The sequence below is a fragment of the Morone saxatilis genome, unplaced genomic scaffold (assembly GCF_004916995.1).
Source record: "Morone saxatilis isolate NCDOM2014 unplaced genomic scaffold, NCSU_SB_2.0 Contig17, whole genome shotgun sequence".
NCBI classification, from domain to species: domain Eukaryota; kingdom Metazoa; phylum Chordata; class Actinopteri; family Moronidae; genus Morone; species Morone saxatilis.
This window is the reverse complement of record NW_023339729.1, coordinates 17,086,210-17,101,291: the sequence shown is the minus strand read 5'-3', so window position 1 is coordinate 17,101,291 and position 15,082 is coordinate 17,086,210. Positions and strand designations below refer to the sequence as shown.

The following is a 15,082-nucleotide window of genomic DNA, read 5'->3' as shown; positions in this document are numbered from 1 at the left end:
GCCTTGGTACATGGGTCGCCAGCTATTTACTGTATTATGTTGCAGAGATACCCATGTCCATTTACAGTGAGTGGAATGAATGTTTCAGAATTTTTGAAATAGGGTTTAAAACAATTTTAAGGTTTACAAAATCTTCTAATTAGTAGTGTAGTAGTATATGTCTGTAGTGTAGTGTGCTATTGATAATAAAATCACAAATAGTTTCCCTTAAATTTCCCTTGAGTTTCCCGTAACTCAGAAATTGAAAGCCATCTTAAGCCTTGTGCAGCAATGTCAGTAACAACACACAGTCTTGGCTGTGGCTTGCAAGAATGCGGTGATCTCTATTTTCTTCTCTTCTGTTTCACCTCTGTGCTCCGAACCAATTCCCTTGGTCAATCAGGAGCCTATAGCCAGTTTGTGTCTTCTGGGAGACGTTCTTCATTACTGCTGCACCAACCTCTCATAATCCCTCCACCTCCCACAGCCACCACTGGACAGTTCAGTGATGATAAAGCCAGAAAACAGACTCCTTTGTTTGTGGCTCTCCACTCTCTAAGGTCTCTCTTTCTCCCCGTCTTTCTCTGACTTCAACCATAAACCAAAACCTAGCATTTTAGCTTGCCAGCTGGCATCATCTGACTCTAATTTTAAAAACCGACTATTTATGCAAGTGCACACACAAGTAAAAAAAAACCTGTGAGCATACACACACGCTCATGAATGTGTGCTCTCACACACTCACAGCACAATGTCATCAATAGAGCTGTATAAGGACGAGCAGGCACAAGAATGAGAAGATCAGTTTCAGGAGAGAGAACAGACTCTTGATGAGCCATTAACCTGCTGTCGGTGAGGTAAAATGGCTGTGGGACGTGGTTTAATTTACCCTTTTATAAAGAGGTCGTTGAATTGATGAGCCACAGGAAAAGAGTTACACCCCTGGTTTGGTGTATTAGCAATGCTGACGGTGAACAGGTTGAGTGAGGAACTGCAAGAGTAGTCAATATCCCCAATCAATCTAAGCTTTCAGACAATCACTGCTACACTCGTGGTCAAATCCATAAAACTAATAATATGGATTTTGGCAGTCCTCTCGTGGAGGAATGCTCCAATTTGAAAAGGAAATCATTGGAAATCTCTTCTGTAGCACACTTTTGTTTAGTTTTTAGCAAAGGTTGTTGCTGAAAGTGGAGATGTATTTGGCAAAAGAGGTTAAATGATTTCCATTTTTGCAAAATGTTTTATTTTGTCATGCAGTTCTTTCATTTATCTATCTTTGGGCTGGGCCTCCACAGCATTGAGTTTAAGATCTCTCTTTAAAAATATCCATCAGTGGGTACAAAGAGTCAATTTTCACTTTGAAATAAGCTGCCAGAGAGTTCTATGTGCTCTCTTCACCATCCATTACTGTAGCTTTATGGATGATAAATTTTAATAGACAAAAGATGGCTAGCCAAGGTCTTTCCATCAATGGAAGAGAGAAGAGAAAAATTGAAAATTATGGCCTATTCTGTGCGTACATGGTATTGCAGGTTGTCTGCTGATCCATTTCATATGAATAGACCTATATCCTTGCCCATTCTGACTCGTAAAATCTAAATTAGACACAGGTGTTCCCCAGAAAACAAGTAACTAGGCAGATTTTTTTTACTTGTCCTTATCACTTTTTGAGTAAAGCAAAAATTAAAGTAGCAAAAAAGATGTACACAGCTATTCACTCTAATATTATGTCCTCATCCAGTAAGAAGCCTTGCATCTTTGACATCAGAGCTGCAGAAACCTTTTGAACAAATATCCCAATGCCCTCAGTCGTCATCAAAATCCAGTTTACTTTGTTGTTTTACTTCATTGTGACATCTCGCTATCTGTATTACATAAACTAATGTGTGGAATTTTATAAAGAATTTGAATGTGTCTGTGTGTATGTTATGTGAGAAGGTACTCTAATGCACACTACATCGCTCACTGAGAATAAAATAACAGACATTAATTGAAGTTTCATAACATGCAAGAGCAGCAGGCTTTGGTTTGAAGGATAATCTCCAGTGGAGGTTTGCTCCATTTGAGAGCTTGCATTTCCTGTTCCACCAATATGCTGTAATAGCAGAAAAAGGGATGTGATCTATATGAGGAACAGCACATAATCAGGACTTCAATATCAATCAATATTATTACTTTTCATATATAAAAATATTAGATGAGATCAATTATGAATGCAACAGACTGAACTGTTCATGCCCTTTACATAATCAATAATTAACTTTAGTTGATATTTGATTGGTGTGTGAACAAGACAACAAACAGTAAACAGTGAATATATTTGTCTCTAATGTATTGTTTTTTAAAAGTGTAAACACATGTGCAAATACATGTTCTCCATGCTATTGTAGCTGTGATGTACACCAATCAGCCATAACATTATGGCCTGGCATCCTAGCGGTCATAATGTTATGAAGCCCTATATGTAACAAAATGTGATGCACTGTGTGACACCTTTCTATCAGAACCAGCTTTTTCAGCAATTTGAGCTACAGTAGCTTGTTTATTGGCCTTGGCCACCCATGACCCCGACTCTGATTCCTTGGACAACTTTTGATAGGTACACTGCAGACTGGGAACACCCCACAAAAGCTGCAGTTTTGGAGATGCTCTACCAGTCGTCTAGCCATCACAATTTGGCCCTTGTCAAAGTCACTCAAATCCTCATGCTGCCCATTTTTCCTGCTTATATTTTTTTTTGATTGATTAATCTATAACAAAGGTCAAACACAATGGTGCAAATGTAATATAATGTTATGAACTGTTCAAAAACATGACATTACAATTCAAGGTCATTATTTAATCATTTCCTCACTTGATTTTCAGAAATTATTTTATCCTCAGAACGTGTAGTGAACATAAATCATCTCATGACTAATGAGATAAAATCCATTTTACGTATAGTCTCTACATTAGGGACAAAAGGGAACATGTCTGGACATCCTGCACTTTGGAACACTGTATTGTTCACATCCTGGAAAAATGAAGATGATACATGAATCAGAGGCAAAAAGGCATTATGGAACATCTAAAGTGATCTGACTAAGCCCCCATGGGCACATGACATAATTATGGATTTATACTGGGCTATATATCATATAACCATAGGAAGTCTACTTGTTTAAAGCACGGAAACATGGTGCTATGTCAAGTCTTATTCCTCTTTTGCTTTCTCTTTTGTCACATTTAATCTTGTGTAATCCACTTAGTGTCATATCTGAATAACATGACAAGAATTCTGCCGCTCCTTGTCATGTAGCACCTTTAGAGAAGCTATCCCAGCTCTTAGCAGGAATGCTGACGTTGTTTTTGTCTCAGAGCTAAGCTTAGCTGCACGGCAATTTGTTTGGGCAAGGTTTGGTAAAATGTGTCACACAAACATTGCCACCAATTCATGAATTCTGTGAGAGATAATGGACCCCTGAGTAGACTCCCCTAAGCCTGCAGGAGAAGGCAGTCTTTTATGAATACATGCTAATTTCCATTTGTTTATCTCTCTTTTCCCCTTTTAGGGACAGTGGAGATGTAACACAAAGAATATAAATGTCAGCTTGAGGTTAAAGGATTGCTTGATTGCATCCTGGGGCACAGCTGTAATTCTTCAGAAGAAGGGCTGATGACCAATTCCCTTGGAGACACTTGGATTGAGTCAGAAGGAAATTAACAAAGAAGCCAAGAGGGAAAACTGACAAATGTCACTGTATATTACTAGAATCAAAGTTCCGCAAATTATTTATGTATGTGCAGTCTCTATATTGTGTTTTTAAAGGTTTTTATATTTGTATTGCATTTTGCTTGCGCAAAACTGTTGTTCAAATGTCATTTGGTGACCTATATCCAACAAAAAAGGCCAACAATAATTCATAGTAATTTGTAACTGTATTAAATTTGCATTACCTTTTAAGCTTACGGCGCTAAGTGCACACAGCTTTGTCCCACCCTCACCTGTCAAACTATTTTGCTGATAACTATAATGTTAATACTGAAAACTGTAGAACAATGTGGCATAATAATGGAAGTGCTGGTGTCAGAAGAAGTACTCAGATCCTTACTTAAGTAAATGTACAAATACATTAAATGTAAAAAATACTCATACATCATAAATAAAGGTTCTGCATTCAAAATCCAGTACAGTACAGAAATATTATCAGCAAAATGTACTTGCAGGATCAAAAGTAAAAGTGGCCATTCTGAATTCATTTACATCTGATACATAACATTAGGCCTCTACTAGAAACGGCTTTTTTGTAAGGGGTCAAAAGCCAGGTTCAGACCCATTGGTTTACCCTATAACACTGCATTGCATTTTATAATCTTGTCATATATTTTTTAAATGAAAAACTGGAATCTGAAAAGGAACTGCAGCTGTCAGATAAATGTGGTGGAGTAAAATAACTTCCCACTGAAATGTAATCATGTAGAATTATAAAGTAACATTTATACACTCAAATAAAGTACAAATACCTCCAAACTGTAAAGTAAATGTACTCACTAACTTTCCACCACTGCAGGCTACACCACGGCAGTACACTGGAGAAAAATAAGTGATTATCCTCCCATTGACTGGGAGTTACTGGTTGTAGGTTGTAGCACTATTGATTAGATTACCGTACATCAAAGTCTCATCACGTTAAGACCCCCCTTAATACACTGCTGTAAGTAATGACTGCTGAGGGGAAACAAATCTGACAGCCTATGGATGGATATATTTTCTTTTTTCTTCTGAATATTGCAGTACTCACAGGTTTCTCAGATAAATCTTTTGCACCTACAACTATATTTTTTGGCCTAGCAAACTTTCTTCTCCACCGTTTCAATATAAACCCTAATATGTAATTGACAAAAGCAAAGCTACCTACAGGTATGTGCTTGGTTATATTTTCTATAAGTTACTTGCATCAATACAGAGTTGTCTGACCTCTCTTTATTCAGACAAAATGCCTATCAGCGGTCAGTTTTCATTTTACTCAACATAGACAGTAACCATGCGGTAACTAAGTTGCTGCTACTGTTATTTGCTTGTACTGAACAATTTTTCAGTTCAGCCTCAGTTGCCCTAAGAAGAAAAACCTTAAAATGCTTCTCTCCTTGAAAAAACCTCTGGCCTCTGTTTGCGGTGCAGGTTAACTTAACAAGTCACATACTTAAACTCACCTGCACCCATCTGGCCTCATAGTTTTAAACCCTCTGATTTAAATTGGTTACTGTATCTCTCTAAAAAGCTCTTAATGATATGTGTGACATCAGTTAAATTATTTCATGATTTTAATTTGCAGTTAAATACAGAAAATATTTCAGCATGTCAGTGATTAAACATGCTTGTCTTCATTTTGTAACCAATTTTATCTGATCTCAAACAGCCTGTATTTAAGAAATAATTCACTGAACTTAGAGAAAGATTTCCTTCCAAGGCCAAAGAACTTTATAGTGATATCAGAATGGCACCTGGTCTCCAGAGATATCAGGGATATTGTCAGCACATTATAGTCTCTTGACCTCAGTCTCTGACCAAGGATCCTCTCCGCTCAGTTTGGTTCAATCACCAGTAAGTCTTGATGGATTTCATTTTCCAGTTCCTGCTGATGGAGCCTACTGTGCTTTTTTAATACACCCTATACTTTAAAAATCCCTTTTGTACTATTCCTCAGAGCTATGCCACTTCACAATTCTGACTTTGAATTCTAATGGACTGAATTGACTGTACACTCTCTGTTCTGACATGTCATGCAATGTGAAAGAAACTCAGATGTGTCCACTAGATATCTTTGATGGGCAGAAAATTGCTGAGAGGCATAAGGATCAATCACAAGAAGAAAAAAAATACTTACAAGTAAAGTCTTAAAATATCAACGAGTTGGTTGCACTACTGTATGCTACAGTATCACAGAGATATAGGAGTACAAAAACTTTCCTTCTATAAAATCACCTAAAGTACTAGACAGAGTCAGTGTCCACCCAATGTACTCCCATTATACAGTCTTTCTCTCTTGTGTCAATTTCTTTCATGGTAAACAATACAATCATCTCTCATCTCCTCTAGTATGACTGAACAGATTGTGAAAAGTAACACTGATAAGCTGAGCATCTCTCTCAAAAACAGAACTGACAAAAGCTAATTTTAACTTTAAGTACACAGAGGTGACCACAAACAGAAAATGGGTTTCAGGAAAAAAAAAGGCACAAGCAGTGAGATGAACCTGGGAGTGCTCTAAACCCATTAAAACAATGTTGTTGTTTTTTTTTTTTAAAAGGGGCCCAGAAGAAGCCCATTGCCCTTAGATAGACAACCGTGGTTCACTCTACATAATTGCAAGTGTATTTACAAGACTTTCAGAAATATTTAATAGAATTTTAATGCATGCATTTTCATTTTGAGATTGTTACTGTAGGGTAGTTGTATACTGTACTGAGAGACAATCAATTGAAAGCATATCTACTTTAACATTAAAGTAAGTGTGTGTAGATCATTTAGAAAAGATACTGGTTAAACGCATTCCATTTGTTTGTGTCATGTACGAATGTCTGTACTCCATACTATTTAATATGGTTGAGAGCTTAAAATAAACAAAAGGAAAATGAAAATGATTGCTTTATGAAGGCTATGTGCACAGATTTGTATTCACTCGCAGGCTTTGTTGCAAGAATCCAAATGATGGAAATCTGTTGGAATGAGATAACGTTTGAATGTATGCAGTCTTTTCTTTGTGACAGTTTTTGGCTATGAGCTCACCTAAGAATAACTCCAAAAAGGGCATACCTAAGGTGGATTACTGTATGTGAAGCGTGATGTATCTTTTTATGCACTTCTGTCGCTACATCTTCCAAAGGCAGATTTTCATTCAGGCTAATAACTTTGAATGAAAAGAGAGGATTAATGTTGGCCTAAAGGTTTGGGTCATTGCAAAGAGACCTGTTCCAACAGTGATCCATCCACTTCCCGCTTAACTGTCCAGTAAAGTGCTTAATGCAGTGGCCCCCAGAATAATATTTACTGCTGCAGTCCGTCTCATGTCGCTGAGCCCTGAAGGCCAGTTCAGTATTGGTTACATTCAACTTGGTATTGATCATGCATAATCACTGGAGGTATGTCTTTCCCCTTGACTCTGCACATGTCCAAAGTAAGGTCACTGCTGTAAATCCAAAGTAGGAAAAGCTAATGAACTGATGAAGGTAAAGTGAACAACCTAGCTTAATGTAGCTATGTTTGGAGAAGCTCTATGACCACAAACACAATATACTATATTCCTGAAATAGGAAATACATTTGCTGTAACTAATTAGTGCATTTACAGCTCAGTGGATTACACTGTTATTGCAGCATGTTTGACAAAAAATATAAACCATTTACAGTTTTACTAATGAAAGATTCAGGTATAAAAAGTAAATTAGAAGAAGGGCTTAAGTAAAACACTGCAAAGTAGGGTATTGAGGGATTCACAAAAGACTAAAAGGAAAGAAGTGTAAAATCACTACAAGTGGGGTTAATCATAATCCAAACAACATACTATAACAATACGCAATATAGTCTGCAGAGAGCCAAGCAACATCACCAAGCTGAGTACTTTGCATGCATGTTCAATAAAAAGTCGTCGACCGATTAAGTAATTCTTCTCTTGATTGGAGAAAGCATTGCAGAGATAGGCCCCTGCTAGAGATAAGGCAGATATAGAAGGGTCCTTCATAACACTAAAGCTGCTCAAGAGAAAGGCTCCAAGATGGAGTCAAGGTCAGAGGAAAACCTCATTCTGACATTAGAATAATGATGGAGCGTAACGTCCTTTAGATGTCCAAGAATTGCTGGCACGTATACATTCTCACTGCAGTGGCAATAAAAAGGAACCATGGTAACTTTAAAAGATTGGATATTCATCTTGTGTTTGAATTAACAAGAGCATATCGGTGTGGGCAGCACTAATTTAATGGAGAGCTCGACCTGCAGCATCAACGAAAGAGTCAGATACAAGGAAGTAAAAACTGAAGAACTGTGAATATACATCTGCACTGAATGGTGTTAAATTGGACATAAATAAATACAAATACAACAACAAATATAGACATACAAAGACATAGGGGAGGGGAGTTCAACCAATTTGTATTTCGACTTTTGGTTTTATTTAGATCATTGCCCTCTACACATCCTATTACCTACAATAAATCCATCATAAAAAGATCATATGTTAAACAAATTACACAAAACATTAAACTACATCATTCCACACACAGCATAGTTATATAGAAGGCATTTTAAGCATATTATAATGTGAAAGACAAAAAAATCTTTAGAGGAAAACTACCATACCATAATAATTCTACTATATATCTCTTCCCAAAATTGATCAATAATTAATCAGTCTCTGAAAGTAACCGTAGGCAAATGATTAATTACACAGAGACGATGAACAGAGCACTGCCACATCTGTGTGCATGTACTTGTGTTATGATGGTCAAGGGACTTTGTACTCTACTCCCTTGGCAAAGTGAGCACATGGTGAGAGTTAAATAGGGTGAGATAAAAATGTGCTGTACTGGATGAGAAGTCTATGTTACTATGTTGCTCAAATTGCTGATTTGGTAAACTTAATTAATTATTGGGAATGAGAGATGTGGGAACCATTTGATGAGAAGACTTGGACTGTATAGTGGTGTGGTAATTTCTAGTTTTGTAATTGTTTTACATCACATTGTTTCTGTTGTAGATAATTGGAATGAAGAGTATATTTTGAAAACAAGCAGTTTGTGAATATAAAAAGAGATAACATTTTCTATTAAATCCTTCAATAATGGAACATTTTCATCAACCAGGATACTCAAAGTATAATTACAAGTCTAATGTTCTGCATATAATATTGCTGTAGCAAATCATTTAAATAATTTTAGGTGACAATTTCTCATTTGTCTTGAGAACAGGAATACTATCTCCATTAATATAAGCTAGAATTGAGTAGTTAACTTGAAATATTGATCATTGCTGTGATACTTTCTAACCAAATGATCTAGAATACGATAAAACATGGAAATATAAATGTTAATATAAAAGGTAGGCTTTAAAAAAGTTTAAGGGGGGGAAGACATCACTTTTCTTGAACCTCAACATTGAAGCCTTAGTGAGTGCATACACTGATATTTTAAATTTAATAGTTTAAGCACAATACTTTCACAATAGCAAAACATTTGTTCACCTGTATATCGACAGGTGCCTAGGAGAAGACCATGAGTCGGCAATACAGAACAAAAGACTCCCGCAACCAATTTCCCTCTACAGTTGGAGAAGTTATCCAACCTCTGTGTTTCCAAAAGACATAAAGATTGTCAGAAGTCACATATTATTGGCATTACATTTGCAAAACAAGAGTCTTTTGTCTGTGTGCCAAACTGCCATCTTGTACTGTAGTATTAGAGAAAAAAAATGTATGTTTGTAAATATGTGTATGTGTGACAGATTTACTTACCGAGGGGCAATTTGATTGCAGTAAAATCAGATATAGGTTGTGAACATGTTAAGTGTGCAAATATGAATACAGAGCTCAATAAGAAGACATAACCAATACTAATTAAAACATTTAATTTGAAAGTCCTAGAGAACATTTCCCTGACTATTGCAGGTTAATTGTATTACATTTCACAGATCCATTACATGTCTTTAAGCCAATGATGTACCCAGCTTAATAATTAGTGGTTTCATGTCGCTGGTCAAGATGCTATAATGAGTGTGATGTGATTAGGAGAGCCCTCAGGGTGAACTTGGCTCTTCACTGAGGTGAGCACAGAACAATGGTGGAGAAAAGCGAGATATTGAATACCGTGGAGCCAAATGGAACACAATTAGATAAAAAGAAAGTAGACATGAAGAGAGGCACTTTTTGTACTTTAATACCGCAGATCATGTCAAAACTTCAGGCTAATGGCTTAAGACAGCTCCTCCCGAACATCAGGGAGATGACTGCAGTGACACTGATCGGGATGGAAATTAGCCTAATATATTAGAGGATTGCGATGGTGGCGGTTATGATGACTGTGTCATGGAAGACACGAATAATGATGATGACAGCAATAACAATGATATTGCCAAGTACATAGGATAGCCTTGAGTGTACTAGCTATTTAGATAGCAAAGACCAGTAATGTACGTGGTCACCGTGACAAAATGATACAATTATGCAATGCACCTCCATATATATGTGTTATTGTATACCTATTCTTTGTACTATATTTGGATAGCAACATAGTTTGGATGTTAGAGGTAAAGGATGGGTGGTATAGGTAATCTGCAGCATAAATTATGAACAACTCTAATGAGATGACCCCCATAATAATAGAAATTCCAGAAGCTCATGTAATAAGTTAATAATTCAATTAATTTTATTCTTAATGTATAACAGCTTAGTTCATTACTAATTTCCATCTATTCTATCTACATCTAAAAAGATACTATGACTGTAGCTATACAATCACAGTTGGAGATCTCTAATAGGACTTTATTGATGAATCACCTCATGAAACTGAAATTCGTATGCATGTGCTGCTCTGCCAGTTACAGTGGGATGAACCTATTTAACCCTGCAGAGCTCTACCTTGCTAAAGGGCAGAGGCAACAACATGTCTCTTCCAATAAGTCCTGATTGACTCACAGACCAACAAGTACTCATTTGTGGGTTCCACCTTTGAGCATAGAGCTTGTTGTATTTGAAACATGCTTAACCCTCTAAGAGACCTCAGTTGGCTTAGTGAATGAAGCCCATTTACTCCAACCCCTACCATGAAACCGATGTGAACGGTGAACCATCATGCAACCACAGCCAGAGAGGCATAAGGGAACCAAAGGGATATTGTTAACATGAGCCTACTAGCCCTGATTGATAGTCTCTGTGGTACCCCAACATCTTAAAACGTGTATTCCTCGGGATTCCACAGGTTCGCAGTAAAATCAGATAGACATGGTTTTAGTAACAACCCTGTACAGATCAACAGTTGCTGCCCTGCTCCAAGCAGTATGTGCAAGACAGATTTTTTAAAGAACTGATTTTACAGATGTCATCATGCTATGAACGCAGCTCACAAAATGATCAATTTATTGCCTTGTATTGATAGTTACAGCTGAAGAATGACAGGAAAGGGGGAAGAGAGAGAGGATGACGTGCAGCAAGGGGCCACAGGTCGGACTCGAACCCTGGGCCGCTACAAATGCTATAAGCCAATAAGCTAGTCTCTGCTTGGACAGGGGCTTATGCTCCATCTCTTTGGCATATAAGCAACTGCTTTGTACCTCACTGTTGCCACATACCAAATCGAACAAAAATGCACAGGGCCAAAGCAATGCAACATCTGCCCCTTTTGTATTCATGAAAATAATATAAAGCAACTTTCTTGAATGTCCTTGGGCTAAACAAGGGTTTAACATCGTTGGCTGCAAAGGACATGTTTTGAGTGTAGCATCAGTCAGATCCTACCTCATCAGCAAACAGCTGGGGCAGACCAAAAGGGCACACAAATCACTCATTCTCTCAGCTGATGTCAGAAGAAGCAGCAGTGCTGTTTTAAGTGACAGTATGTTAAGAGAGGCCCACATAAAGGGTTCTAGGGCAACGCCCACTGAAGGGCAGTAGAATTAATAACAGGTTTTTTCCTCCTACCCGACAAAAGGACGGGATGACCAAGAAAAAAAAACTTAAAACCTTAACAGAATGTGATGAACTCCTTTTGAGTATAAGCTTAAAAGAGCACAAAGCTGAGCTGATCAACACAACAGCTCTTCCTCCATATCACCTCTGTACAGTTTGTAAAGTTTGACTGTGCCTAGAAACCATGGAGAGTCTGCACACCATTTGCAATTACAGATGTCCATCTCTTACAGCTGCCAAACATGATGGATAATAACACCCCATATTCCACAGTAAGTCTTAAGGGTTCTCCATGTTCACAAAACATATGCAGACCAAATGGGCAAACTTACCTTCAGTATCCTTGGAAGAATAAAGTACTAGTCCACTGTTGCACAACCTGACATCCTTGCTCTTCCACAATTTGACTGAGTCTTAAAAACTGGCTTAAGCTTGAGTATCAGTAAGCTGAGAAGTATGATACACCAATAATTAAAGTACACCCCCCAAACAAAATGGGAGGGCATGTGGTTTAGGTACAAGAGTTTATCAAAGGGTTTCTGCCTGGAAGCATCTCCATTTGAGATCATCAATTATCCTACCATGCTGAGAACAGCCTGGGCAAGGCCCTGACTCCCTTTCTGAGTCATAAATGGTTTGAGCCCCACTGAAAGTCTTTAACAGCCGTCTCCCTGAAGCGCTAACTAAATTTTGCATCTGTAACCACAGTTACATCATGTTTTTCATGGGTTGTCACCATGACAGACACCAATAATCCTCTGACCACAACTCTGAGCAGTCATCACTGCAATGGCCCCCTTAGATTGCATGTCCCCATACTCCGTCAGGATGGAGTAAATGATTAGGTACAATAAGCACAGATGTCAAATAAAAGCACTAGTCAGGTTTGGATCTGCCAGCGCAAACATTTTGTGTTATTTACCTGTTCAATTGGCATACAGAGGACAGCATGTGGCAGTAACATGAACTTTATCTTACTTTTGCTGCAAGGTTCAATCTCAGTTTTAAGTGAGGGACTGTGTTAGATTACATTTTAAATCCATATGAGTAAGTGCAAATAAAATGGGTGTCAGACTGCTTCATAACATAAATGTATGACTACTTGCTGCAAACCAAGCCAAAAGACACAAAAGTAGATATGTGTGTAAACAGACCCTCAGTGCCTGAGGCCTTACACAGGTAAACAATAACTGCCTTCCAAACTATATAGGTACGTACAGTATGAAATAAACTTACCTGAAAGCTTTATTTACAGTTGCTGTGTTGATCATTTGTTAACATTTCAAAAAGGCAGGACAGTGGTAGGCAGAGCCACATTTGCGTACATTTATGCTTTTGATAGCATTGAGTGTGTAGAAAATTCTAGATGCACAGAAATATTAATTTAAATTATTTATAGCAAAGAAAAAGTCACTGTTGCACAATGTGCATGCACAGTTTAGTCAGAAATGTATGTTATCCTGGACTGTCTACATTAGACTTCATGAAATAATACAGCATTTTTGTAAGCACCAAGCAAGCACACCAAGCTGCATGCCAAGCACACATTTCTGAAATTAAAATAAAAGGAAATGATGGCTGAATCTTGAATTTGTGGTCTGCAATGTGATTTCAGACACAAATTTCTGCACAAACAGCTCAGAAAAAGAGCATGTTTAGAATGCACCCCGATTCAGCAAATTTGCCACTTTATAAATAATTTAATTCAATAAATGTAATAACATTTCCTCACTGTCCCAGAGGAAAGCTATATTTGTATGACATTTAACCAGTGAAAGCAAAGGTGCATACAAGGTCGGTGTAGGATTGTCGAGGAAGTGTGTGTCAAATTAGAAATTTAGACTTGCAGTACAGACTATTCCTGTTTAATGAGGAAGAATTGTATCGTAAGAGTAATGCTTTGGTTGAAGACTTAATTCTAGGCACCATTAGGGTGCCCTGACCTGCATTGCTGATATATTTGCACATAACATCCACGCAATTCTTTAATTTCTAAACTGGTGAATATGTGGGTATACGTGTGTGCCCCCATGTATATATAATATATTATATTATATATAATGCATGTGACTGACCTCCACCAGCTTGTTAGCATGTTCACGGAACACCTGGGCGTACTCCTTGACCTCTTTTTCGTTTCCACTCTTAGCCGCTTCAATGAGCACCAACAGAGGGACGTTGGTCTCCAGGAAAGAGTCTGAGATGTGGTCCATCACTGCCTTTCTCAACTAGAATACAGAGGGAGAAAGAGGGGGAAGAGGTCATATCATTAATAACATTGCAGATGACTTCACTGTATTACATTTGGCAATGATTACATATCACTTAGCATTGTAATGAATATGATGTAGTAACATAATGGGGTGGAAGGACAGAGAGAGAGTCAAAGCAAGAGGGAGAATGAAAAAGAGGAGGAGAATTCTCAATAGGCAAGACTGCAAATTGCTTATAAGGTGTCATTTTTCCCATAAGGCCTTTTAATAGGGCAGCCTTTGCGACTTATATCTTTGTTTATGGAATCATTTTGTACCAAACTGGCAGGGGACTGGTTGTTTTATGAGACAGTAAATGGACCCAGATGCTATTCACTGGGATATCTTAAGAGATGCCAGAGGGAACCATATAGAAACCACAACAGGCAAGTCCTTTATCTTACACAAAGAGGGAGTATGTCACATGAGATCAAAGGAAGACAAGGATATGTCATGTAGCATCACAGTTTTCATCATTTGTTTTAGTCTCAAAGGCTCTATCATTAATACATTTATTCAAATTTTCTGCATTACAGACTGCAGAGGTAAGAGTGTTAGTGTAAAATTTCACAAACGTACCATAAACGTAATTAATACACAATTAATTAAAGTTAGATTTGCTGTTTTAGTACATTATTGCTATTGTTATGTTGTGCTATATTGTAATTGTAACAGCGACATAAAAATTACTGCAGAGTGAAGAAATAATAATTTCAGCAGTGGTACCCGTGAAAATACTTAGAACAGAATATCTTTATTGTCATTGCACAAGTATGAGATTAACATTGCAGCATCCTTAATCGATGCTATAAAAAAAAACAATAAATAAGTTAAAGATAAAACAATAAATCAGATAAAATAACAATAAAGAAGCAGTAAAGTAACAAACAGTGTCCGGCAGTAGTAAATAGTTCTAAAGCTCAGGTGTGCAAAGCAGCAAGAAAACCAGTGCAGTACAGGAATGTAAATCCCGGGAATATCTTAATAAAAACACAATGTGGATGAATGTATTAATTCAGGTTGTTAATTACAGCAACTACCATTGTTGTAGATGCAGATATTGAACACCATATCCAGACCTTAACGAAGAATGAAAGAAAGTGGACCCTGCGTAATTGTATAGCTTATTTGGTGGCATAGTGCAGTATGTGTGGTGGAGAGGTCAGTTGCGGCAGTGCCACTTAATGCCACT

The 15,082-nt window shown here is 37.5% G+C and overlaps 1 protein-coding gene across 2 annotated transcripts in view; it reads right to left on the bottom strand.

Annotated features, from left to right (window-relative positions):
* The window catches only part of ctnna2 (catenin (cadherin-associated protein), alpha 2), a 291,364-nt gene that overhangs the window by 55,830 nt on the left and 220,452 nt on the right, over positions 1–15,082 (bottom strand). For both annotated transcript variants that reach the window (XM_035659486.1, XM_035659487.1), the window contains exon 9: positions 13,714–13,866. In XM_035659486.1, coding sequence (XP_035515379.1) covers positions 13,714–13,866 — 153 coding nt within the window. The remainder of the gene's footprint in view (positions 1–13,713; positions 13,867–15,082) is intronic.